General features: G+C 47.2%; 1 protein-coding gene across 1 annotated transcript; it reads left to right on the top strand.

Moving 5' to 3' along the window:
- The first annotated feature begins 4,912 nt into the window (after positions 1-4,912).
- On the top strand, positions 4,913-27,953 carry ALDH9A1 (aldehyde dehydrogenase 9 family member A1). Its single transcript, XM_047705099.1, has 11 exons — positions 4,913-5,143; positions 7,052-7,197; positions 10,042-10,171; positions 10,939-11,073; positions 12,395-12,591; positions 13,353-13,493; positions 15,567-15,755; positions 16,200-16,287; positions 20,955-21,096; positions 24,755-24,867; positions 27,241-27,953. Exons 1-11 carry the CDS (start codon positions 4,963-4,965, stop codon positions 27,333-27,335), a joined length of 1,557 nt encoding a protein of 518 aa, XP_047561055.1. The 5' UTR covers positions 4,913-4,962; the 3' UTR covers positions 27,336-27,953.
- Positions 27,954-27,972: the final 19 nt, after the last annotated feature.

Consider the following 27,972-nt stretch of genomic DNA (forward strand, 5'->3'; position numbering starts at 1 on the left):
GCCGTGCAGGTACTTTTTAGATGTGATAAACGTTTATGATCAGTAGACTTTGAGTAAAGCTGAAGATCTTCCCTGATATGGGAATGGAACTTCATCCAAGCAGGTGAAGGCCTTAAAAGTGGACTGAAGTTTCCCAAATCAGGAGGAATTTCCTCAAGAGCGCAACATCGAAACTCTGAGTTTCCAGCTTGCTGCCCTGCGGAATTTGGACTCAGGACTGCATGTCAATTCTTACTTACCTACGGACTTGAGACTTGCCAGGCCCCAGAACCGTGTAAGCCAATTCCTTAACCTCTCTCTCCATCTCTCCCTCTCACTCTGTCTCTATAATGTATCCTATTGGTTCTGTTTCTCTGGGAAACCCCACCTAACAGAACCTCTGTGGTGGAGATGGCCAGCTGTCTCCCCAAATGCATACTCTGCTAACTAACTAGTTAACGAACTATGAGTTGCACTTGGGTATGGCCATGCAACTAATTTCTCCCCACTGGGATGGGAAGAGAAGTGATATGAGCCACTTTGATGCCCAACCCATTACACCTTCTTGCTCTTTTTCTTTTCTGGATGATTGGCAGAGTGAAACAGGGAACATCCTTGGAAGCCATGTGTTGGTGATGGCATCCTGGGTCCTTAGTAATTCTGTGCAGCAGAGCTCCCTCCTCCCCATCCTGGCCACACAGCTCTTGAACATTCTAAACTAGATGTCCCTGGACTGTTAGGCAGGTTGTAAATAAATTTCTACTGTTTTCAAGTTATTGCATTTTGGATTTGTTTAATAAACTAGTTTAACATACCCTAATACAGAAATTGGTACCTTGAAGTGGAATGCTATTTAAAATGAACACCTAGTGCTCGCGTCGGCAGCACATATACTAAAATGAACACCTAGGGTGCCTGGGGGGCTCAGTCGGTTGAGTATCTGCCTTCAGCTCAGGTCGTGATCCCAGGGTCCTGGGATCGAGCCTCGCATCACACTGGGCTCTCTGCTTGGTGGGAAGTCTGCTTCTTCCTCTACTTCTACCTCTTGCTTGTGATCTCTCTCTCAGCTCTCTCTCTCTCTCAAATAAATAAATAAGATCTTAAAAAACAAACAAACAAACACCTAAAGGTTGCCTGGATGGCTCAGTCATTTAAGCAGTCAGCTCTTGGTTTCAGCTCAGGTCATGATCTCAGGGTCCTGGTGATGTTAAGGAAAGAATGTTAAGGTTTGAAGTGGATGGCAAGAAAGAACTCTTGAGACATCTTTGGTACAAAGAGGTGACTTTATTAAAGCACGGGGACAGGACCCGTGGGCAGAAAGAGCAGCAATGGGGTCATGAGAAGTGGCTCATTATACACTTTCAAGTTGGGAAGGGGTTAGGGATAATGTAAGTCTCTAAAGAATTTTGGAAGCAAGGTTTCCAAGACCTCGAGGGGGCTAGCTATTGTTGGGAAAAGGTCATTTATTACCATCTAATAAAACCTTCATCACGAGACCCTTCAGATATATATCGGTGGACCACATGCTTGGGGGATGATTGCCAACACTTATCTTGGGGGGGGGTAGAGATAAAGGAAATTTCCAAAGGAATTTTTGTGTGTTAAAGTAGACTTCCGGGATCCTGGAGAGGGGGGGTAGTCAAAGCTAAGACGGCCTTTTGCCCTTAGCAAAGTGTCAACATCGAGGCAGTTGAGTCCCTAGAGGAATGTCACATTGCCCGTTTCAAGGACTTGTCAATGGGCTATAGGTAGTAAGGAAATTTAGTAATTTTTCATCTGTCTTTGTTTCCCACATCACTGGGATCAAGCCCTGCTTTGGGGTGCTCAGCGGGGAGTCTGCTCAAGGATTCTCCCTCTCCCTTTTTCCTTTCCACCTGCCCAGGCTCTCATGCACTCTCTCTCTCTAAAATAATAAATTTATTTTAAAAAGATTTACTTATTTATTTATCAGAGAGAGAAGGAGTATAAGCAGAGGGAGCGGCAGGCAGAGGGAGAAGCAGACTCCCTGCTGAGCAAGGAGCCCAATGTGGGACTCGATCCCAGGACCCTGGGATTACGACCTGAGCTGAAGGCAAACGCTAATCTACTGAGCCACCCAGGTTCCCCTAAAATAAATAAATCTTTAAAAAATAAGATACACATGGAAAACACAGGCATTGGTTTAGTAGATGCCTAGCAAAAGTTTAGGAAGTGATATCACCAGCTGAAAAGCTGGAGTATCCGCAGTTGCTTAGGTAAAACGTTGGTAGAACCATTTTTGTGGGGACTTGATAGGCAGATCCAGTTCCTACTGTGGGCAGTACATCTACAGTAGGTGTTTGGAATGAGCCAGAAGGTATGAGGTGGCTGCCTCTTGCTGTTTTGAGCTAGGTATTACTAGCAAGAAAGGAGCTCAGGTTAGGCTGCTGGTTTTGGAGCAGAAAAAGGGAACGAAGAGTCCAGAACTGGGGACCCTGGAGATATTGAAGAGCCAACTGCTTCAAGAGCATAAATAGCAAGAGACAAGAATTGTCCACCTTGTCTCCGGGGCCTCCCATGAAGACATCTCAGGCCAACAAGATCTCATCCCAGTCTTGCCCAGTTGTTTCAGGCGGTTCCACAGCAGGTGCTGGTAAACTGAGGAAGAGGAGCTTAGGGGCAAGGAAGCCAGTCATGAAGCAGGTTACGGACTCTGTCTGCAAAAGACCTCTGGGTAAGGCTCCCAACCCATGGACTAGATAGAAGCAAACAGAGTAAATGCCTTGTATGTTTTTGGAAAGTGTTCCCGAAGAAACCACAGGGAGCCAGGCTGGAAAAAAAAAAAGTGTTCGTTAGAATAAAACAAATCTTGTGCTCCCAATCTTGCAGACATCAGGCTGTGAAAGTCAAATAGCTCTCCAGAAAGCACACTCCTTTGCATCTGTTTGAGGATTTCTATTCACCACAGGTTTCTAGTATTTCAAATAGGACGTGCTTGGCTGTAGCTAATGTTTCTTCTGCTTGAAGTACATCAGACTTCTTGGATTGCTAAATTTATAGTTTTCATGAAAATTGGAAAAATGTTGACCATTATTTCTTCAAACGTTTTTCTTTTCACCTCCCAAAGCCCCCACTTCTGAAATTCCAGTTACATGAATGTTAGGTCACTAGATAGTGCCCCACAGCCCAGAAATGCTCTGTTTATTGTGTTTTCCAGTCTTTTTTTCTCCTTGTGTTTCACTTTGGAGAAAGTCTACTGCTATGTCTTCAAACCCGTTAGTCTTTTCCTCTGCATAATCCCATTTGGTATGCTTTTAAATTTCAGATATTATGTTTTTCCTCTCCAGAAGTTTGATACGGGTCTTCTATATATCTTTCCCTCTTCATCATGTTTATTTTTTCCCCTCTACCTTTGTAACCATATTGAGTGCTTTTATAATAACTTTTAACATCCTTGTGTATTAACTCTGTCATCTGTGTGGGTCTTTCTTTTGATCGATTTCTCTCCTGTTGTTTGCATGATGATAATTTTTGGTTGGCTCTGGACATTCTGGATTACACTTTTTTAGTTGCTAGACATAGTTGTATTCCTTTAAATATTTGAAGGTTTTTTTCCTGGGGTACAGATGAGTTACTTGGAATTGATTAGATCTTCTGAGACTGGCGAATAAGCATTGTTACAGCAGACCCAAAGCAGCCACTAGCCTAGGGTTAATGTGACCCCACTGCTGAGAAAATATCCTTCTGAGGACCCTACACAATGCCTTCTATTAAAAGGTCTTTCTATTCTGGCTGGTGGGAACACAGTTCCTAGTCCCATATGAGCTCAAGGGATATTCCTGTTTATTCCTTTCTGGCGGTGTTCCCCTTGGCCTTGAGTTGTCTCCTCCCCAGTACTACAGATCAGTACTCAGCCCTCAAACCAAGGGCAGTCTGCTGATCTCCAAAGCTTTTTGTATAGTTCCTTCCTTTTTAGCCCCCTTCACACTCTCAAACTGGAAATTCTGTCTCCTTGTTCGGGAAGATGGCTGGGCTCTACTTGGGTTCCTTCTCCCTGCCCTGTGACCTGGACGCTCTTTCTTGGCAGACAGCTGGGAAAGTTGAAGGGCTCACTTAGGACCACTATCCTATGTTACCTGTTGTCCTGTATCTGTAAATTATTGTTTCCTATGTTTAGCCCAGTTTTCTCGTTGTTTGAGACAAGAAGATAAATCTGGTTCCTGTTACTCCATCATCATTGGAAACAGAAGCGCCAGCACCCACTTCCGATGAGGACGTGGAGGAGAGCAGACACAAACAGTGCTACAGTCAAGGACTTAACATTGTCCGTGTTCTCTCAGAACTTTTTCCCCCCTTCTTATCTTTACTGAAGTATAATTGACAAAAACTGTATGTATTTAGGGTGTACGACCTGGTGTTTTGATAGAGGTATGCACTGTGAAATAATCACCACCATCAAGCTTATTCACCTGTGCATCTCCTCACGTGGTTCTCGTTTTCTGTGTGTGTGTGTGTGTGTGTGTGTGTGTGTGAGTGTGAGCTTGACCCTGGTGGGTAGTCCCATCCTTCTGGCTAAGCGAGGGACTGACCCGGACCACCTAGGAGCCTAGACTGCCACCAAGTCTCCCGGATCCTGCCCCTCACCTGATCACCTGGAGGCCCTTACGCTGGGGTATCCCCGGGGTGGCCGGCATCCATTCTCCCTGCCTCCCCGCAGCCCGGCCCCCGGGCCCCGGGCCCCCGGCCCCCGCCCCGCGGCCCCGCCCCGTCCCGTCCAGCGGCCCCGCCCTGAGGGCCACGCCCCCTGCCTGCCGGTCTCTCCGCGGCCCCGCCCCTCCCCGAGCCCCGCCCCTCCCCGAGCCCCGCCCCTTCCCGCGGCCCCCAGGGCCCCGCCCCTCGCCGGGTCTCTCCGCGGCCCCGCCCCTCACTGCAAGCCCAGCCACTCCCGGCAGGCCTCTCTTCTCCCGCAGGCCCCGCCCCTCCCCACAGCCCCAAACCTCTGCTCCCCTGCCGCGCGCGTCCCCCATGTTTCTCCGAGCCCGCTTGGCAGCTCTCGCTCGGCTTCTCCGCACCCTTCGGCCTGTTCCTGTTGCGGCCATGAGCACCGGCACTTTCGTTGTGTCGCAGCCGCTCAATTACCGCGGCGGGGCCCGCGTGGATCCGGCGGACGCCTCGGGCACCGAGAAGGCGTTCGAGCCCGCAACCGGTAACGGGACGGAGAGCGGGCGGCGGGGCCTGCGCGGCGGGTGGCGGGGGCCGCAGCGGTGCAGGGGGCGGCGGCGGGGCCTGGGCGCGGGTTGGCGCTTCCCCGCCCCACTCTTGGAAGTGTTCTGCCCTGAGCCTTCATTTAGTGCGTTGGGCAAACGTTTGCTGGGCATAGTCGAGTGTGGAGAACAGAGTTACGTGTGCAGGCAGCTGAGGGCACCGTGCCAACACGAATGCATCTGGATAGGGACGGGAGGGGAATCTAGGAAACTGGACAGCTGGTGAGTTGCGTCTGGGGGCGGAGGGGTGGTGGGTAATGCTACAGCGGCTTGAGAAGAGTCTACAAAGCCATGGTGCATGAGGTTGTGCCCTGTTCGCTATTAAAGTGTATTCAACTTTGCGCACAGAAGAAAATTAGCATTTCCAGAAGGACGCAGGTGGAAACATTAGTGTGGAGAAGGGAGAGGCGTGCGTAGATGACTCTAATGAGCATGAATGAGGACTTTGTTGCCATCTCCTAGCCTTAAACTATTTCTGTGCATGAATCAGAATTAGGGAAGGAGTAAAAAGGCCAGCTTTTATCCAGTGCTGGAAGTTGCCAAACACTGCTGGGCCCTGGGTTTGCTCTGAGAATTCTGAAGATCGCACAGCCAACGAGGAAGAGGTTTTAGTTTTGGTTTGTGTTTGTTTTGCTGAGCTTTATGGAATATTTGTGGGGAGAAAAATGTAAATGTTTTGTGCAAACCAGAATGGCCGGTAGCCAGAGGGACAAAACTGGATTGCAAAGAACTGCAGAATTTAGGATTGATCAATCCCACTGAACCACACAGCAGTAGTAACCTTAGAGCAGGAAGGAGCCCCAGGGATCCGGGGACTTTGCTGGAGGAAACAGCCTCTCCACCCCCATCCCCATAGGCATACAGGAGAGAGAAAAATTTCTCTTTAATTACCATCCTTAGCCACTGCCCTTACTGACTGGCAATTCAAATTTGTAGCAGAAATTGCAGGCTTGTGAAATCTTTCTGGAAAACGCAGAGTCCCTGGAGGTCTTGGTTGGAGGGAAAAGGAACTGCCGATTTGGGGTACTTAAAGAATTCTTGTTGGTGGAGTCAGTCACATATTTTGCACCGGGATATAGGGAATAAGGTTGGAGTAAGAAAAGGAGAGACCGGATTTTTTCCTGTTTGAGAAAATTTTTTTCTTGTGTTTAGAGATAAGTTTTCCTGATGTTGCTGTTTATTAACCATATTCATGAAGTGTCAGCACTATGATATGATTTATGTAGAATACAGAGTGGAATATAAAATCAGAGTTCAGGGGCGCCTGGTGGCTCAGGTCACGATCTCAGGGTTCTGGCATGGAGCCCTGTCTCATGTCAGTACTCTCTGCTCAGCGGGGAGCCTGCTTCTCTTCCCTTCTCTCTGCCTGCCTCTCTGCCTACTTGTGATCTCTCTCTGTCAAATAAATAAATAAAATCTTAAAAAAAAAAAATCAGAGTTCAGAACCCGGGAGACTGAGGACTTTCAACTTCTATTTCGCAAGACCCCTGAGATTCTCAAACATTGTTAAAGAGGGTTGCAAAACCCAGCTCAGCTGTGAGATAGAGAAGGACATAAGATAGGGTTCTTAACCTGAAGTTCATGTTTTGCTTAGGGGCAAGGGACACGCTCTCTGTAATCTCTGATGTGCTGACATACGTTTTCTAGAGAGAAGTCTGCAGCTTTTATTAGATTCTTAAAGGGTTCCGTTGCCTCAGAGCAGAGTGAAGAACCGCAGGCATCGGGGTGGTCATGAAGTCAGACCATAGTTAAAAAACAGGAAGAGGGTCGCTACAAGGCAATGTGGATACAGAGTACTTCCTTTAAACTTGAGGTGATTGTTGGAGATAATACTGTATTTCCTGTTACAGGCCGAGTGATAGCCACTTTCACTTGCTCGGGAGAGAAGGAAGTAAATTTGGCTGTCGCAGATGCAAAAGCTGCCTTTAAAATATGGAGGCAGAAATCTGGCATGGAGCGCTGTCGAATTCTTTTGGAGGCTGCCAGGATAATAAGGGTATGTTTCACTTTCTTTCTCTTTCAGAAATGTCCCCCTGGAGTTGCTCTGAGGGTTCTCTGTGCTGATCTGCCATTAGACTTTGATGCTCTGTTAGGTGATGCTTTTTTTTTTTTTTAAAGATTTTATTTATTTATTTGACAGAGATAGTAGGCAGAGAGAGAGGCAGGGAGAGAGAGAGAGAGGAGGAAGCAGGCTCCCGCTGAGCAGAGACCCTGATGCGGGGCTCAATCCCAGGACCCTGGGATCATGACCGGAGCCGAAGGCAGAGGCTTTAACCCACTGAGCCACTCAGGCACCCCTAGGTGATGCTTTTTTTGCAAAACTGCAGAACATTTTCGTGTGCTCACCTGGGTATATGGGACATGCTTTCTTTGAGTAATTGCTGTCTGGATCTTGGCTCTCTCTGACCCGTGGCAGGTTGTTTTCTCTTTGTTTTAACGTGTCCTTTGCAGCTTGTCTCCTTTTTAACTCTTTGTATTTGTTTCCAGTTTCCTTTTTCCTCTGATGACTCTACCACTCTTTTTCCAGGTACATATTCTACCGTAATTGCCTGGGAAGATTTCGTAAATTTATAGATGTTTCCTTCTTAAAAAACAAAGTTAGGGTGAACCTAGGTGGCTCAGTCAGTTAAGCGGCTGACTCTCGATTTCAGCTCAGGTCGTGTTCTGGGGATTGTAGATGGAGCTCTGTGTCAGGCTCCATGCTGGGGGGGGAATCTGCTTGAGAGTCTCTCTCTCCCTCTGTCCTCCCTCCTGCTCACATGCTCTCTCTCTCTCTCTCTAAAATAGTGACAGAGTTGGGGCGCCTGGGTGGCTCAGTGGGTTAAAGCCTCTGCCTTCGGCTCAGGTCATGATCTCAGGGTCCTGGGATCAAGGCCCACATCGGGCTCTCTGCTCAGCAGGGAGCCTGCTTCCTCCTCTCCTCTCTCTGCCTGCCTCTCTGCCTACTTGTGATATCTTTCTGTCTAATAAAATCTTTTTAAAAATAAATAAAATAAAGACAAAGTTAAAACTTCCTATAGTCTTTTTAAAAAAATTTTATTTATTTTGAGTAATCTCTACACCTAACATGGGGTTCAAACTCATGACCCTGAGATCAATAATTGCATGTTCCACTAATTGAGCCCCTAAACTTTTTACAGTCTTTTTTTTTAAAGAATTTATTTGACAGAGAGTGAGATAAGGAGACAGAGCACAAGCAGGGGGAGCAGCAGAGGGAGAGGGGGAAGCAGGCTCCCTGTTCAGCAGGGAACCCGATGTGGGACTCGATCCCAGGACCCTGAGACCATGACCTGAACTGAAGGCAGAAGCTTAACCCACTGAGCCAGGTTCCCCAGCTTTTACAGTCCTAAAAAGCAGAAGGACTAGAGATGCTCATTACAAACAATTAGAAGACTCGGAAGCATGTACACCAAAATATGAATCGTGGCTATCTCTGAGTGGTAGAACTCTGGTGAGTTTTTGTTCTCATAAGTGTAAGTCAGAAACTGTGACATATCTGATAATTACCGTATTTGCAAAGATATATATATATATATATGTGTGTATACACACACACACACACACGTAAATATATATGTATATAGTGATAGGAGACAGTTGCTGGATTAGAGAAATTTTTTTTTTTAAGGATTTTATTTATTTATTTGAGAGTGAGAGAGTGCATAAGCAGAGGGGCTAAGGGAGAAGGAGGCTCCTCACTGAGCCGGGAGTCCGACATGGGGCTGGATCTCAGAACCCTGAGACCATGACCTGAGCTGGAGGCAGACCCTCACCGACTGAGCCACCCAGGTGCCTGTAGAAAGATACAATTTGTCACTCACAGCAAAATGCAGCAGCAAGAGTGGTACATTATCACTAGTTTTCTGAGCTCCAGTCCTTGAGAGGAGATGCAGTGAGAGCTACAGGTTACCCTGTTGCTTGCAGAGTTGCACCCCAGGAGGGGAACCCTCAAGTTTTGAGACTCAGTTTAGACAGGAGCTGCTCTCACACCTGTGCCTTCCCTCCCCTGGAGCGAGAGCGATGACTCAGTAAGCACATCTCCTCCAGGGTTCAGGGGGATGGTGTTACCAGCTTTACTACCCTGGGAAGTTAGCAGGTGTCTCCAGAAATGGGAAGCAGTGAGCTTTGCCTCTGCACTTCCTTCTTGGCACGTCTGTCCTTAGGAAGACACTGTGTCTGCCTTCCAAGGCCTTTGTGTCTCAGCTTTCCAGCATCCTCTGCTCAGAAAGCCTGGGTCACACAGAGATGTGACAGTGTTCATGGAGAATTTCCTCTCAACGAAGTATTTTATTCTGTTGTTAAAAAATTATTTTTAATAGACCAAAAGTGGTAACTCAAGCAGATAATTTATTATTTTAGTTTGTCTTTTACTGTTTCTAGTGTGTAAGCATTTAGGGTTTGTCCTCTTAAGAATTGGCCCTTTGGGCCCCTGGGTGGCTCAGTCGATGAAGTGTCTGCCTTTGGCTCAGGTCATGATCCCAGAGTCCTGGGATCAAGTCCCGCTTCGCCCTCTCGTGCTCCCAATTCCTTTGTGTAGGCCCTGATTTCCATCTGGTGTCATATTTTTTCTGCTTGAAGAAATTTCTTTAGCATTTCTTTTCCTTTTTTTTTTCCCTTAAGATTTTATTTATTTGAAAGAAAGAGTGAGTGAGTGAGGAGCACACGAGCAGGGGCAGAGGGTGAAGGAGAAGCAGACTCCCGGCCGAGCAGGGAGCCCGATGTGGGGCTCCATCCCAGGACCCTGAGATCATAACCTGAGCAGAAGGCAGAGGCTTAACCCACTGAGCCACCCGGGTGCCCTTATATATGTCTTAAATCTAGTCTTCGGTTTTACCCGGAGGAACGGAAGGATGAGATCGCCACTGTGGAGACCATCAACAACGGCAAGTCCATCTTTGAGGCCCGCTGGGACATCGACACTTCGTGGCAGTGCCTGGAGTACTACGCTGGCTTGGCGGGCTCTATGGCTGGTGAGCCCTCGCCTGGCCCCAGGGACCGCTGGCAGGCGGGTGGGGGAGCAGACTCTGGTGGCCAGGGAGAGAGATGTGGGGATGAAGACAGCCCTGGGTTAACAGTCTTGGGCTTGTCACTCTCCACGTGGGTGACCCTGAGAATGACTTTATCTTTCCTTGTTGAAACTGTCTTCGTGGGTGGTCGTGAGGGTTCAGTGAGAAAATACATGTAACGCACTCAGCACGGCTCCTGAGCCAAGTGGTTAAAAACCTGTTCTTGCCAGAGTCAGTGAGCATTACCATGTTTACTAGTCCTGCCTAGTTAGCAGAAAAGGCTCGGTTTCGTTTTGGTTTTGACTCTGTGAGGTTTGCTGTAGCTGGTGTTAGATGGTCGCCGGCACCCCGCAGGGCTGTGGGAGCCAGAGTCTGAGGTGCAGGTCCCCATCTCGTTGCCTTCAGGTTCTTACCTGCTAGATCCTCTAAGGTTTTAGAGACTGACATTAAGTCGAGTGAACGTGACTTTGAGGGACGGGTCGGAGTCTTTCTTGGAGAGAATGTGCGGAGGCGCGCACGCAAGTCCAGAGTGAGCCTGAGAGTGGAGACGGGGAGCGCTTGTGTGCTGGGGACAGCGGGAGGCCGGGGACGGCAGGAGGCCGGGGACAGCGGGGAGGCCGGGGACAGCGGGAAGCCGGAGATAGCGGGAGGCCGCCGAGTGTGGCACCCAGTGTTGGCAGCGTGTCCGGAAAAGCAGTCCTGTGTTCTCTGTGACTCTGCTTCCCTCTTAGGCGAACATATCCAGCTCCCAGGCGGCTCCTTCGGTTATACCAGAAGAGAACCGCTTGGCGTCTGTGTGGGAATCGGTGCCTGGAACTACCCCTTCCAGATCGCCTGCTGGAAGTCTGCGCCCGCCTTAGCCTGTGGTAAGAAAGAAGGATTCTCACGTGGGAGCCAACATTCTGGCCCTTTTCTCTACCTCTCACCTGTTTGTGCATGCGTGCCCGTGTGCACACACACATACATACACACACTCCTTCACACACTCACACTGCACGTTAGAAGGGCTGCCTGCCTTGGGGCACCTAAGGCCTCAGAGGACGTGTGTCCCTTCCTGCCCTGTTGCTCTGGGACCCAGCAGCGTGGCTTATGCACACGGATTGCGTCTATATTATTCCCGCTCTTACTTTATTTCTTTTTAAGATTTTATTTATTTATTTGAGAGAGAGAGCACAAGCAGGGGGAGTGGCAGAGGGAGAGGAAGATGCAGGCTCCCCGCTAAGCAGGGAGCTAGATGTGGGGCTCGATCCCAGGACTCTGGGATCATGACCTGAGCCGAAGGCAGACGCTTCACTGACTAAGCTGCCCAGGCGCCCTATTCCCACTTTTCTTTATCTAATTTATTTTTCTTATGGAAAAGAAGACCATTAATTTTGGTCTGGGAGGTCTTATTTTTTACTGTCAAGTTGATGTAGATTGGGGCTCCTTTTAAGTTCTCTTCCTTTCTGCACAAGAATTGTGGGATGAATTTCTGTGGAGGAAATCGCACTCGGGAGTTTGGCTTCACTTAAGAAGCAGAAGATAAACTTCCTCCTGCGTAAGACAAATGATAAACAAGGCTTCCGTTAGAGAAACTTCAGCTGGCTGACCGAAGAAGTTTTCTCATACTATTTAAAGAGGAATCAGTGGGAAAAGATGATTTATTGTATCTCGGGAAAAAAAATCCTGACGTTAAGGAAAGCACTAGGGCTGGGACGCTATGTGGAAATGCAGCTTTCCTCGTGTCGTGCTTTGTGCCCTTCTGCTTTCTGCAAATTCCCATGCGAGGCCGAGGCAGCTGGGACAGGAGGAATAGAGCTAAGTCACTAGCTTTGGAGACTCATCAGAATTAACCTTTCGGGTCTTCCGTTTCAACTTCTGTAAAATGGGAGTGAGCACAGCACTTCCTCCTGCTATGGCATGCGTTAAATGAGATAATAGATGTGGAAAGGCCTGGAAATGCGAGTGTCAGGTGTTCCCAGTTAAGCCTGGACCAGTGCTGGCCTGGATCTGCCCATGGCAAGGAGCCAACGTGAGAGGAACAAGCTGAGTTTACTTACTCGTACCGGTGCGGGTCTAGGAGTTGATGGGGGGTTGGAGGGGGGACGGGAAACACTTGGAGTTGTCTTTGGCTTGTTCTCCTGTCCTGTGCTCAGAGGATCACCGGCCTCAAGAAGTCTTGTGTTCTCGCGTCTTGGGTTCGCGCAGGTAACGCCATGGTCTTCAAGCCGTCTCCCTTCACGCCGGTGTCCGTGCTGCTGCTGGCTGAGATCTACACGGAGGCCGGCGTGCCCCCGGGGCTCTTCAACGTGGTGCAGGGAGGGGCGGCCACGGGCCAGTTTCTGTGTCAGCACCCCGACGTGGCCAAGGTCTCCTTCACTGGGAGCGTGCCCACCGGCTCGAAGGTAAAGATCAAACCGGTATCGGGTCCCACAGACGGCAGCGTCGGGCCTGCCCAGAGCCCACGTGGGAGGCCTCGCTTCCGATCTCACCCAGTCCTGGGAGGGAGGCCGTGGGGCTCGGGGCGGAGAGCGGAAGTGTGCTGGCAACGTGGGGCGCCGGCAGGGAGTGCAGTGGGATGAGGGGAACGTCAGGCTGGCGGCCGGCGCCCGAGCGGATGGAAGTCACCAGCTCCTGCCTGTGCCTCAGAGCGCGGGGTCTGGGCTGCCACTTGGGTCCCGGGTGTCTTAGGGCCTCTGCAGCGACCACCTCGGAAGGAAGGGTACTCGCTCAGCTTATTTCTTATTTCTTTTTTAAAAATTATTTTTACTAACATGTAATGTATTATTTGCCCCAGGGGTGCGGGTCTGTGAATCATCAGGCTTACACACGTCACAGCCTCACCAAAGCAGTTTATTTCTGATGTATCGGTTTTGACCTTAGCTGTCAGCCTTGAGCGCAGTAATAGTAGTGAGAGTTTCCGCCTGTGACACGTGAATGAACGGCAGTTTGAAAATGCGTTCCCTCTCCAGAATGTCAGGTGCAGTCCTGCGGACTCTCCTCGGGGTTCTGGAAGAGGATAAGTAGGCGAAGGGCAGGGTCCCCGACAGGAGCAAGGCTGCGGGTGGTGCGCAGTCCGAGGGGCCTGGAGGCTGAGGGTCTGGCTGACGCCACGTGCTGTTTATACGTGTGACCCTCCCGAGTGTGTGTGTTCTCCTTCTGTCAGATCATGGAGACGGCAGCTAAGGGAATCAAACCTGTTACCTTGGAACTGGGAGGCAAATCTCCCCTGATCATCTTCTCGGATTGTGACATGGAGAACGCTGTGAAGGGGGCGCTGATGGCCAACTTCCTCACGCAGGGTGAGGTATGCACCTGTCCCGGGCAGAGGTTTCAGAGGAATCTCACCCCTTTGTTGAATAGTGTGTTTTAAAGCTTTTTGTTCTGAAATAATTTCAGACTCACAGAAGTGTTGCACCGAGAGGGCGAAGAATGCCGTGTACCCTTGAGCCGCCTTTCTCAGATGTTAACATTTTATCACGTTTCCTTTGTCATTCTGTTTCTCTTTCTATACCTATGTATGCATTTATTTTTTTTCTGAAGTGTTTGAAAGTTGTAGGCTTAAGATCTGTAACTTTTACATTCCTGTGTGTATTTTCTAGAAACAAGTGCATTCTCTTATGTAAGCATGGTGCATTTAGTACAATCAATGACCTCAGGTAGAGTATACACACTCTGCAGCCCCATCTACATATTGGCATTTTTTACAAAAGATTTTATATATTTAATTAGGGAATACAAGCAGGGGGAGGGGTAGAGGGAGAAGCAGGCTTCCTGCCAAGCAGGGAGCCCAATGCGGGACTCGATCCCAGCACCCCCGGATCATGAACTGAGCTGAAGGCAGATGCTTGACCAACTGAGCCACCCAGGCGTCCCCACATATTGCCATTTGCTTGACATTAGTCCTTTTAGGAGAAACAAACAAAGCAAAATCATAGTTTCTTTTTTCTAGTCCAGGATCAAATCTGGGAAGGAATGTTGCATTTAGTTGTGTCCCCACAGCTTCCTTTATCCTGGAACAGTCAGCTGTTCAATTATTTTTATTTTTCAGGACCTTGACATTTTTGAAGAATAGAAGCTATTTATTTTGTAGAATGTTCCTCCTCTGGGGTCTGTCTGGTGTTTCCTTTTGATAAGATTTGGGTTATGGGTTTGAGACAAAAAGCACCTCGGAAGTCATGTTGTGTCCCTCTTAGTGGTTTGGTTGACTTGCTGAGGGGTGTCTTCTCTGGGAAGTCACTGTGTCTCCCTCTGTGGGAAGATGGGTCACAGAGCAGACCGTGCGAGAGGATTCTGTGCCTCCCCGGGCTCTCCCCCGCTAGTCGTAACACCCTTGGATGATTTTTGCTGGAAACACTTTCTTTTATGGGGGTTCCCAAATGGTGATTTCCCAGTTCTGTTTTTCTGCATTTATTAGTTCACTCTCCTCTATGAGAAGGAACTTTCCCTTCTCCCATATTTTTTTCCACTCATTTATTTTTACTATTACGGACTATGGATTCTTCCTTCATTCTATGGATTACAGTCCATTTACTGCCATCATTTATTTTGACCCTCAGATAATTGCAGATTTGACTCATGGCATCTCCTGTGACCTTTGATACGTCTTCATTTTTCTGTGAACATGGGCACTTGGCTCTGTTTTTGGACTTTGTATCTGCAGTTCCGATAACATTTGAACAGTATTTGTGTTCACGTTCTACGGGAGGATCTAAATGGTCATAAATGATTTGTGATTTTAGAGACAGAGAAGTTTGCTGTGAAATGCCTCAGGTTTTCATTAGGTTCGAGCCCTTCGTTCTTGGTCTGTTCTTCCTCTCCCATCTCCTCTGCCTCTTAAAATATACAGCCTCACCGAGCCTCTGACAGGAGGCAGTAGGAGAACTCATGGGGGTCTGTGAACGGCCTTGAGGAAATGTAAACAAACAAAAGGCTAGAACTTTCCTCTCGAACGGCAGGCGGTTTCTTTGCTGAGAGGGTGGTATGTCCACGATTCCATGGATAATTCTGTCCAGGATGGGGATAATTTTTAGAGCTGGAACTAACCTTTTAAAAAAGGTCTACTGTCTCTCTTTTTTTTTTTTTTTAAAGATTTTTTTTATTTATTTATTTGACAGAGAGAGATCACAAGTAGACGGAGAGGAAGGCAGAGAGAGAGAGAGAGAGAGAGAGGGAAGCAGGCTTCTTGCTGAGCAGAGAGCCCGATGTGGGACTCGATCCCAGGACCCTGAGATCATGACCCGAGCTGAAGGCAGCGGCTTAACCCACTGAGCCACCCAGGCGCCCCTCTACTGTCTCTTTTAAGAGTAAAGCTGTTGGCGTCTTCCCTCTTTTCCTTTTTCCTTCCCTACACACGTACAAATTTGTGTCTGTCCTTCAGGTTTGTTGTAATGGCACGAGAGTCTTTGTGCAAAAGGAGATTCTTGATGAATTTACAAGGGAAGTGGTGAAACGGACCGAGAAGATAAAAATCGGAGATCCCCTTCTGGAAGATACGAGGATGGGTCCCCTCATCAACCGCCCACACCTGCAGCGAGTCCTCGGGTTTGTTAAGCTGGCAAAGGAGCAGGTGCGAGACAAGTGGAGATGGGCTGGGCAAGGCGGAGGGGAATCATCCCACGTTCTTTGCTGGGTGCCCTTTGCCTGTGCTAATACCCGCTTGGCTCGCGATGTCACAGTGTCCTCGGCTATGTTCTGTTTTGTTCCTGCAGTGGAGTGACTAGGCGCCTGCTCAGGACACACTGAACGTTTCAGGGATGCATCTCAGGGTTGTACTTTTTTTTTTTTTTAAGATTTTATTTACTAGAGAGCATAAGCGGCAGGTGGGGAGGGGCAAAGGGAGAGGGAGAAGCAGACTTCCTGCTGAGCAGGGAGCCCAATTCGGGGCTCGAACCCAGGACCCGGAGATCATGTCCTGAGTTGAAGGCAGATGTTTTAACCAACTGAGCCACTCAGGTGCCCCAGTGTTGTATATTAAGCAGAAAATAAGCATTCTTTTTTTCTTTTCCGGCAGGGTGCTAAAGTGCTATGTGGTGGAGACGTACATGTACCTGAAGATCCCAAACTGAAGGACGGATATTACATGAGACCTTGTGTACTGGGTACGTCCCCTTCTTGTTTGCTTTTAAATTGTTTGAATTAAATGTCAGAAAAGGATATTTATAAAATATGTATACGGTATACAGCAAGTGTTGGTAAACCACGTCCTCATTGCTCAGATTTAAGGAGTAGAAGTTCTTCCTTACCTCCCATGTGGATGGGAGTGTGGATTAGTTTCCTTCCTCTTGGACAGCACCGTGCATTAGTTTACCTGAGACTTAACTGGGTTGACACCTGTTGTTCTGGAAGCAAGGAGCTAAAAAAAAAAAAAGGAAGGTCATGTTTGATAAAATAATGAATTTTGTTTCTCAGGAAAGTTGCTGAAGAATATGTTTTTCTTTGAACAATATATCATCAGTATAATAAAACCAGTTTGTCAGATAGTCTGGCAATATTTAAAAAATTTTGTAATTTAATAATTTTTAGCACGTCCTTTCAATCTTAAACATCTCCTGGTTTGGACAGACAAGTGTGTGGTCGTCCTGCTGTCCTCAACCCTTTTACTTCTCCCCCTACCTCAGAGGTGCCCACTGCTCTAGGTCGTGTTGTTGTTGTGCTTTCCTCTGTTATGTTACAGTATATCTTATATCCCTATATACAATATATCTTAGTGTCCCTATAAAAATATCAAGTAGTTTCATGGCTGTTCAACATGGTACTAGAGGTCCTAGCCTCAGCAATCAGACAACACAAATGAAAGGCATCCATATCGTCAAAGAAGAAGTCAAACTCTCACTCTTGGCAGATGGTGTGATATTCTATGTGGAAACCCAAAAGATTCCATCCCAGGATTGCTAGAACTCATACAGCAAAATGGCAGAATATAAAACCAGTGGACAGAAATTAATTGCATTTCTATACACTAACAATGAGACAGAAGAAAGAGAAATTACAGAGTTGATCGCATTTATGGTTGCACCAAAAACCTAAAGATACCTAGGAATAAACCTACCCAAAGAGGCAAAGAATCTATACTCAGAAAACTATACAACACTCAGGAAAGAATTTGAGGAAGACACAAAGAAATGAAAATATGTTCCATGCTCATGGATTGGAAGAACAAACATTGTTAAAATGTCTATGATACCTAGAGCAAACTACACATTCTGGGCAATCCCTATCAAAATACCATCAACTTTTTTCACAGAAATGGAACAAATAATCCTAACATTTGTATGGAACCAGAAAAGACCCCGAATAGCCAAAGGAATGTTGAAAAAGCAAAACTGGTGGCATCACCATCTCAAAGTTCAAGCTCTATTACAAAGTTGTAATCATTAAGACGGCATGGTACTGGCACAAAAACAGACACATAGATCAGTGAAGTAGAATGACAACCGGAAATAGACCCTCAACTCTATGGTCAACGAATCTTTGACAAAACAGGAAAGAATGTCCGTTGGGGAAAAGACAGCCTCTTCAACCAGTGGTGTTGGGAAAATTGGACGGCCCACTGCAGAAGAATGAAACTGGACCATTTCCTTACACCACACACACAAATAGACTCAAAATGGATGACGGACCTAACTGTGACACAGGACTCCATCAAAATCCTCGAGGGGAACACAGGCAGCGACCTCTTTGACTTCAGCCGCAGCCACAGCAACTTCTTGCTAGACACGTCTTCAAAGGCAAGGAAAACAAAGGACGAAATGAACTACTGGGACTTTATCAAGATAAAAAGCTTTTGGACAGCAAAGGAAACAGTCAACAAAATCAAAAGACAACTGACAGGGGTGCCTGGGTGGCTCAGTGGGTTAAGCTGCTGCCTTCGGCTCAGGTCATGATCTCAGGGTCCTGGGATCGAGTCCCGCGTCGGGCTCTCCGCTCAGCAGGGAGCCTGTTTCCCTCTCTCTCTCTCTCTGCCTGCCTCTCCATCTACTTGTGATCTCTCTCTGTCAAATGAATAAATAAAAATCTTAAAAAAAAAAAAAAAGAACTGACAGAATGGGAGAAGATATTTGCAAACAACATATTAGTTAAAGGGCTAGTATCCAAAATCTATAAAGAACTTACCAAACTCAGCACCCAAAGAACAAATAATCAAGAAATGGGCAGAGGACAAGAATAGACATTTCTTCAAAGAAGCATCCAGATGGCCAACAGACAACGTGAAAAAAGTGCTCCACATCACTTGGAATCAGGGAAATACAAATCAAAACCACAGTGAGATATCACCTCAAAGCAGTCAGAATGGATTTAAAAAAAAACTTTTTTTAAAGATTTTATTTATTTATTTGACAGAGAGATGCAGTGAGAGTGAGTACCCAAGCAGGGAAGTGGGAGAGGGAGAAGCAGGCTTCCCGCAGAACAGGGAGCCTGATCTGGGGCTTGATCGCAGGACCCTGGGATCATGACCTGAGCTGAAGGCAGACACTTAATGACTGAGCCACTCAGGTGCCCCCAGAATGGCTAAAACTAGCAACAGCTGTTGGCGAGGATGCAGAGAAAGGGGAACCCCCTTATGCTGTTGGTGGGAATGCAAGCTGGTGCAGCCACTCTGGAAAACAGTATGGTGGTTCCTCAAAAAGTTGAAAATAGAGCCACCCTTTGACCTAGTAACTGCACTACTAGGTATCTACCCCAAAGATACAAATGTAGTGATCTGAAGGGGCCCTTGTACCCCAATGTTCATAGCAGCAATATCCACAACAGCCAAACTATAGAAAGAGCTGAGATGTCCATTGACAAATGAATGGATAAAGAAGATGTGGTATATACCTACAATGGGATACTATGCAGCCATCAAAAATGAAATCTTGCCATTTGCAATGATGCGGATGGAACTAGAGGGTATTATGCTAAGTGAAATAAGTCAATCAGAGAAAGACAATTATATATTCTCACTCATATGTGGAATTTAAGAAAACAGGAGGGCACCTGGGTGGCTCAGTGGGTTAAAGCCTCTGCCTTCGGCTCAGGTCGTGATCCGAGGGTTCTGGGATCGAGCCCTTCATCGGGCTCTCTGCTTAGCGGGGAGCCTGCTTCCTTCCTCTCTGCCTACTTGTGATCTCTCTCTCTGTCAAATAAATAAATAAAATCTTAAAAAAGAAAAAAAAACAGGAGCATAGGGGAGGGGGAGGAGAAAAATAAGACGAAATTAGAGAGGGAGACAAACCATAAGAGACTTAATCATAGGAAACAAACTGAGGGTTGCTGGAGGGGAGAAGGGTGGGGGAATGGGGTAACTGGGTGACGGGCATTAGGTGGGTACAGAATGCAATGAACACTGGGTGTTCTCTAAATCCGATGAATCACTGACCTCTGCCTCTGAAGCTAATAATATATGTTAGTTAACTTCGAAGTTAAAAAATAGTAAAAAAAAAAATCAGTTTCATAGGTTTTAAAAAACTATACAGATCAAATTATGTTGTGTAATTTCCATTCCTTACACCTTGTCTAGAGGATAGATGGAGCGGATCTTTGTCCCTAAGGTTGACAGCGGTGTCCCTTTCCAGCACTTGATTATCTGACGCATTTTAGCCTTAAGGCTCACAATAAAAAAAGATGTGCTGAGGTTTGAAAGCTGTGAGCCTACCATCCATACCATGGATTAGCTCGTACTTATTAAGTGAATAGGAAAAGCTTACAATGTATTTTTAGATATAAATAAAAAATAGAGATTAAACAGTGGTGTGTATGGTATTAACCCAGATGTATTAAAAAATAAATGTATGCATGGGAGAGAGAAGGAATGGAGTTTGCATCCTAATATTAACAGTGGATTTCTCTGGTTGCTGGGGATTAGAGGTGATTTTTGTTGTACTTGGTGCATTGCTGAATATTCCACGTTTTTCACAGGGATTATATATTTTACAATGAGGAAAAAAAGTTATGCTTAAACAGGCTGTGAACCTGGGCAAAGAACAGGGAGCTGACCAAACTAAGGTTTATTCCCGTGATTCTGAAAGCCTGGTTTGTGGTCCATGATGTCGGTGCCACTTGGAAAACATGTTAAAGGGGCCGATTCCTGCCTCCCACCCTCAGTGTAACTCGCAGGGAGTGGGGCCCAGCGATCTGCTTTTTAATAAGCCCCTGGTTCATTTTTATTCGTATTAAAGTGTGGGAGTCACAACAGAGTCTGGGTTAATTTTTGATCCCTTTAGATCTGGGGGCTAAAGTACAGTAGATGTTCCATCTCGGATGGGAACCTGCCCTCCCTCGCAGCAGCTGCTACTGCAAGCCCGCGTCAGCCCTGACTCTGGGACAGGGAAGTCACTGCGTACAGAGCCACCCAGTGTTACCAACCCGCAGGAGGTTATAAAGTATTTCCTGGGACTCTTGGGTAATTTAATATTGTGGCCAATCGTTTCCCTAAATGTCATATGTGGATTACCGCTTTTCAGAGAATTAGAACATAATGAACTATCCTGAAGCACAGCCTCAGAGTTATTTATTATATCTTTAAGAGAGTGCAGGTGTCCCCAAAGTAGAGTGTGACATACAGGTGACCAGAGTGCTTTTTGTACTTTGTACACCAAGCTCTTGTCATCTTTGTAGGTCCGTGAGGAGTCGCAGACCTCGCGGCTGGGCTGCAGCTGGTGTTTTGAGCAGGGTTCTCAGGCGTTCTTAGGGTTGTGTGTTTCGTCGTTACTGCGGAGAAGGCGTTTTCAAGCGCCAAGCACGGTAACCCCGTCACTGATGTCTGGCTCTGTTACGATGTTTGCAGCTAACTGCAGAGACGACATGACCTGCGTGAAAGAGGAGATCTTTGGGCCAGTTATGTCCATTTTACCATTTGACACTGAAGCTGAGGTCCTGGAAAGAGCCAATGATACCACTTTTGGCTTAGCGGCTGGGGTCTTTACCAGGTACGTGGGGAAGGACACCTCAGACAGCTTTGCAGGAACAGGGGATGTATGCCGGATCTGCCCAGAGAGGCCACTGCTCTATTTCCTCTCTGGAGTTGACGTTTCATCAGCATTTTCTGCTCCAGGCGAGGCCCAAAGGTGCCAGAGAAGCGTCTCTAGTTTGCCCTGACCGGCCAGAGCCCCGTGCTGTTGCATTGAAATTGACCTGTAAACAGTGTTGATGAACATTCCGTCCTATTTCATTCATTCATTGAACTAAGGTTAAGATTCTGATCTGTGTAAAGCATCAGGTTGGGCGCCTACTGAAAACCTGCATGTCAAGGAATTTAGAAACCGATAAGCATCTAAACACTGGGCAGTATTCTCCAAAAAGGTGATTTTTTCACAACTTTAGAGTAGTTCCTGTTTGGAATGCTTTTTTTTTTTTTTTTTTTTAATTTTATTTTTTATAAACATATATTTTTATCCCCAGGGGTACAGGTCTGCGAATCGCCAGGTTTACACACTTCACAGCACTCACCATAGCACATACCTTCCCCAATATCCATAACCCCACCCCCTCAACCCCCCTCCCCCCATCAACCCTCAGTTTGTTTTGTGAGATTAAGAGTCACTTATGGTTTGTCTCCCTCCCAATCCCATCTTGTTTCATTTATTCTTCTCCTACCCCCTTAATGGAATGCTTTTTTAAATACGTGGGCCTTTTTTCGTTCAGGCTGTTGTCTCCAGTTGTGACTCTCGTAAGTAAAATTGTGATTAGTATCTTACACATAAACATCAACCACTATAATACAAGTAAGAAGTGATTTGGGGGTACAATTTCCTTGAAAATGATTGCAGACGGCTTGACCATATTCAAACTTTGTTTAGTTTGTGGCGGTTATGGGTGGTTTTCTGGGACTGCTTTACACTTTGGAATTATTTTATACTGCTTTATACTTGGAATTACGCTGGCTCAGTTTTTTTTTATAGCTTTGTGGTGAGGAACCTGGGAAAGAAGACCCAGGTCCCCCTGGACGGTCTGATGAATGAAACAGTGTAGGGGCACTGGGTGGCTCAGTTGGTTAACTGTCCTCCTTTGGCTCAGGTCATGATCCCCGGGTCGTGGGATCGAGTCCCACACCTGCTTCTCCCTCTCCCCTTCCCCCCTACTTGTGCTCTCTCTCTCATTGTCTTTCAAATAAATAAAATCTTAAAAAAAAAAGAACCCTGAAGAAAGAAAAGATTGAGGAGCTGTTGTTTCTTTGTTTGCTTGTTTCTTATATTTGAGTAGGTTTTATATTTTAGAGTAATTTTAGGTTCAGTGGAAAGCGAGGCACAGAGATTTTCCATAAACCCTGCCCCCCCCCCACCATCATCAGTGTCCCCGTCCCGAGGGTGCGTTGGTTGTAACTGATGAACCTACTTGAACATACCGTAATTGCCTCAAGACCACAGTGATGTCAGGGTTCCCTCTCGGTGTTGTCCAGCCCATGGACTTGGACAGCGGGATCCACCCTTACGGAAACTCTCAGAGTCCTGCCCTGTCCTCTCAGGAGCTGCTTTCTTCGCAGCGAGGACTGGCTGGGTTAAGTGTCTGGTCTCTGCTGCTGCAGGCCGGGGAGAGGATCTCACAGAGGGTGACTCCAGCACGCCGCTCCTTTTTTAACAGCTGTGTAGGATAATCCGTACCATGTAATTTACCCATTTAAAACATACAATTCACTGTTTTTTAGTGTATTTATAGGGTTGTGCAACCGTCACCATAACCTAATTTTAGAACATTTTCAGCATCCCACGAATATGAGCAGTCATTCCTCACTGTCCCCTCCCCCCAGGCCCTGGGCACCACTGATCCACCTGCCCCAGCTGCGGATTTGCTTGTTGTGAATATTTCGTATAAATGGAATCATACAGTATGTGACTTTTTGTGACTGGCTTTTTTTTTCTGGTCTCATTTAAAATTTTATTAATGTAATAATAACACATTTTTATAATGCCTCATATATATTATAGTGTACACATAGTATTTTATGCTCACGTCCATAAATTTTATGTTATATGTAGCAGAGAGTACATGAAAATTCTCACGAAGGACCTGTATTGCTAACATTAACCAATTTAACTGAACCACTTATACATCACTTTAGCTACCCAAATAATTGTAAGTATCAGAGTATTTGGACTGATGGACATAAGTCAGTACAATCACTGATGAAATGTTCCACTTTTCATCTCAGTATTTGATGACACGATACCTTTTTTTGGTCTACATTAAGATTATTTTAATCCAAATCATGTTTATGATATACATATTTGCATGGGTTATCAAACTTGGAGTCAGAAGTAGGTTGAATACTATGTTAACAAAATGCAAAAGATAGAGATTAGATCATAATGTAGTTTCTATACCCCACCGATCTATATAATATAGGCCAAAAACATATAATTAAAAATGTTTTCTTTTGTTTGTTTGTTTTTTTTTTGACTGGCTTCTTTGACTCAGAATGTTTCCAGGGTTCATTTATATTGTAGCAGGTGTCATTACTTCCAGAATAATATGTATGGATACATCTTGTTCATTCACCTGCTGGACATTTGGATTGTTTCTACTGTTTTGCTCTTTTGCATCATGTCTCTGTTGACACTTGTATCTGAGTCTCTGTGTGGTTATGTTTCATTTCTGCCTGGGCTGCATACCTTGGGGTGGAATTGCTGGATCATATGATGACTCTGCTTGACTCTTTGAGGCAGTGCTCAACTGTTCCCCCAAGAGGCAGCGTGGCCTCTTGGGGCAACAGTAATGATGTGGGAGGGGCCAGTTTCTCCACATCTGGGGCATCCCATGCTTCTCTCCGCCTTTTTGGTTTCTACCATCCCGGTGGGTGTGAAGTGGTGTTTCAGTGTAGGTTTTTTGTTTTTGTTTTTGTTTTTTTTTAAGATTTACTTATTTAAGAGCGAGCATCAGCAGGGGGAGAGGGAGAAGCAGACTCCTTGCTGTGCAGGGAGCCTGACGTGGGACTCGATCCCAGAATCCCAGAATCACTACCTGAGCTAAAGGCAGACACTTCACCTGGCTGAGCCCCCCAGGCTCCCCCTCAATGTAGTTTTGATTTGCATTTCCAGGAGTTGTCTTTTTCACTTTCTTGATAGTCTCCTTTGCAGTACAAAAATTGTAAATTTTGACCAAGTCTCATTCTGTTTCTTTTCTTTTTGTCTGTTACTTTTGGTATCATGTCTAAGAAGGCTTTATCTAACCCAGGGTCCTGGGGACTTGTTCTTTTTGAAGAGTTTTATGGTTTTTTCTCTGACATTTTAGGTCTGTGATCCATCTGAGTTCATATTTATGAACTCAGTATAGTATAGAAAGGGATTGACCTTCCTCTTGGTGGACGTGTGGGTCGCCAGCTGTTCCAGCACTGTTTGTTAAAAAGACTCTTTTTCTCCCAAAGTGTTTGGCCCCCTTGTTGTTGCGACTTTATAGATGCTTTCAGATGAGACTATAAAGCTCAGGTCCTTCTCTGTTTTGCAGGGATGCCACAAGATTTTAAAACCCAGTGAAGAAACGAGAACTTGGCAATTCTTTGAGACCTTTAGAACCGGTAGCCTAACTTTTCCTGTTAGAGCAGGAGCAAAGCTATGAATAAGCAGCTTGTTCTGTCGCGTTTTCTCTTCACAGGGACATCCAGCGCGCGCACAGAGTGGTGGCCGGGCTGCAGGCCGGTATGTGTTTCATCAACAACTACAATGTCAGCCCCGTGGAGCTGCCCTTCGGAGGATACAAGAGGTCAGGTGAGGAGCCGGCGAGTGCGAAAGCAAACCAGGCCTCTCGGGATACTGGTCCTCATTCAGCCCCTACAGACCAGCTTCCCAAACCGGGATCCGAACATACTATCCGAAAAGTACCCTGATTCCTGGTTCTCCCCAGGCCCACCAGAGCAGTCTCTGGGAATCAAAGCCAAGCAGCTTTTTCTCCCCGCAAAAGCCATCCAGAAGGTTCTTACGTGTGTGCAGCCTAGCTTGTGAACAGCTGGTAGACGTCTCGAGGAAGTTCCTCTCGTGGGTGGAATTGGTTTTTCTTCATGGTCTGTGATTGCTGGAGTCGTAAATCCGCTCCGCATGTTCCCTCCTTGGGGTGGTCATTGCCGTCTACTGTGGAGTGTGTATTGTATTTAAGATTTTATTACTTATTTGAAAGAGACAGAGTGTGTGTGCAAGTCGGGGAAGAGAGGCAGAGGGAGAAGCAGGCTCTCCGCTGAGCAGGGAGCCCGATGCGGGACTCGATCCCAGGACCCTGAGATCATGACCTGAGCCGAAGGCAGATCCCCAGCTGTGGAGTTTTTAGAGGTCAAGTGGCTCTGACGTCGCAGCAGGCAGATATTAACTTGTTTTCAACAGCAGTTAGAGTCACTAGGGTTGCCCTGGACGCCATCCAGGAATGCGGTCCCTCAGCTGCCGCCCGTTGCTGACGTGGATGCGGTCGGTCAGGCGCGCGTTACTGTAACAGCGTGTGTGGAGGCCCCGTGTGTGAGGAGGAGCCTCGAGGCGGCCAGGGCAGAGCCCTTACTCCGAGGTTCTCTTGTATCTTGTTGCCTGTAAATGTTCTCCATAGTCTCCTCTGCCTTTCCCTGAAGATCGGTTTTGACTGTGGGGGCGCCACGCGAAGAGCCTGAGCCCTGGCCTCTTGGCCCGCATCCGTGGCCATGACAGTGTTAGCGACATCCAGAGTCTGAGGAGAGCTGACGAGATGGTGGCTGTTGGGTTTATGTTTTGTTCTTAGCCTGGCATTCCCTCGTCACGCTCCTCTGACCCCCCTCATCCCTGTGTAGGCCTAGAGGAGCTGCGCACACGGGTACAGAATGCAGATGGGGCACCAGATGCTGCGTTATTAAGACAAACGTCAGTGCAGGGAAAGGTTTGGAATGTGCAGCGAAGGCCTCAGCGCGGCCTATTAGGTCACCTCTCCCTTCCTCATGTTGGCGTGTTTGGATCCATGCGCTCAGTTCGTCTACCTGGCATGAGAGAGAGACTGAAACATGGCCAGATGGGAGGAGAAGCAACCTGGGCGACCCCACCCAGCTGGCTCTGTGCTCGGGGTGTGGAAGGGGACAAAGGCCAGAGCCAGGCCTTGTCAGGGCTGTTGTAGAAATCACCTTTGAACGGTGCCCGTGGAGGCGTGAATGTGTGGGGATGTGGCCTTGCCCTTTGGAGGCAGTCCTGCATGAGCCTGAGGCCGGGTGCCATGAGGCCAGGTGTGGGATGCTGGCCCTGTGGCGTGTGACCTCGTGACCGGGCTGCCTGAAGAGTCCCCCGGTATTACGAGTTGGCAGGGTGGGAAAGCAAGCCACTCTTAACAGATTTGGTGTAAGAAAAGGTTTAAAAAATCTCTGCTGTAGAGTTAAGTTTTCAGTGAACACCAACTTTTTTTTTTTCTTACAATGTATTTATTTTAGAGCGAGCTTGTGCACACAAGTAGGGGGGAAAGGTAGAGGAAGAGAGAATCCCAAGCTGACTCCCTGCGTTTTCCACATTTTGTTGGGAAGGTGGCCGTCCCCATTCGGACCTGTGCAGTCAGGTCTGTGCATCTCTGTTTATTTCATAATCTCAGAGTTAGTCTATAGGGTTAGCTTTTAAGCAATAGAAGCAATCTTTCTTTTTCTTTTTTTTTTTGTTTTTTGTTTTTTGGGGGTTTGAGAGAGAGGGAGCAGGGTGGGGGGCAGAGGGAGACAGAGAGAGACCGAATCTGAAGCAGATGGCCGGGCTCGCTCTAACGACCCTGAGATCAAGACCAGCGGAGCCAGGCAGGCGCCCCAGGTTAGCAGCAACTTTCGGAGGCGTCCGCCGATTGTCGTAGTAGGGACTGTTTTCACACTGGATGGGAAAGCCTGAACGTTTTCAGATCTCGACCTGAAACGGTAGGTATATAAGTTCAGATTCCTGTCGTAGAGATGAGACATGGCTATTTCCCTGTCCTCCCTCCCCGAAGGCCATTGGGTCCCTTTGACCCCTGCCTCGCTCCATCACTGATCAGAGCAGCTGAGGACTTCATCCCAAACCTTGTCAGTTCTGTGTTCCTCCCCTGCTGGGGTCAGCCGGGCCTGTCTTTGACACTCACCGAGGACTTTTCAGTCACGTGGGTCATCCTCACCCCCCTCTTCCTTTCAGGGTTCGGCAGAGAGAACGGCCGGGTGACAATCGAGTATTATTCGCAGCTGAAGACTGTGTGCGTGGAGATGGGGGATGTGGAGTCTGCCTTTTGAAAATGGGCAGCGTGCCCGGGGCGGAGTGGGGACCAGATCTCCACGGACCAGGCTTCCAGTCCAAACCCCAAACTGTGTCTTTTGGGAGAAGAGATCGGCTCAGTGTTCTTCTTCATGTCTCAGTCCCTTTCCTAACTGAAAATGTGCCCAAGTGCCTTTTAGATACTAATCAAGGAAGCTGTGGTTGTGCTCAAAGCACTTGTCTGTGAAATCTTTCACCCCTTCTGGAGGACGGAGAGAGGGACCAGGATTATCCTCCTCCCACAGATCAGAGCCACTGACGATGCTCGGGCTCCGGTTTGCCTCAAAGACCTATTTCCCAGTTAGGCTCCTGGTGGAGTAAGTGGACAGGATTTCCTGCTCATTGACATGTTTACGCTCTGGGCCCTTGTCATTTCATTGAGAAAGCCCACGGTCGAGATCGTGATGACAGACAGGGTCACGTTCTGCATGATGGTTACCTGCCAGAGGGAAGCACTTTTCCACTCGGTGCTGGTAGAGGAAATCAGTCCCCAGCCCTCGCAGGACAGAGAGCCTGCTCTTTTTTTATATATACGGATTAGCTGTATGCTACTGTAGCACACGAAAAAGAAATAAATCACACTGTTAATCCCTTCAGCTTCGTGTTTTAAAATGA

This window comes from Lutra lutra, chromosome 15 (genome assembly GCF_902655055.1).
Source record: "Lutra lutra chromosome 15, mLutLut1.2, whole genome shotgun sequence".
Classification (NCBI taxonomy): Eukaryota; Metazoa; Chordata; class Mammalia; order Carnivora; family Mustelidae; genus Lutra; species Lutra lutra.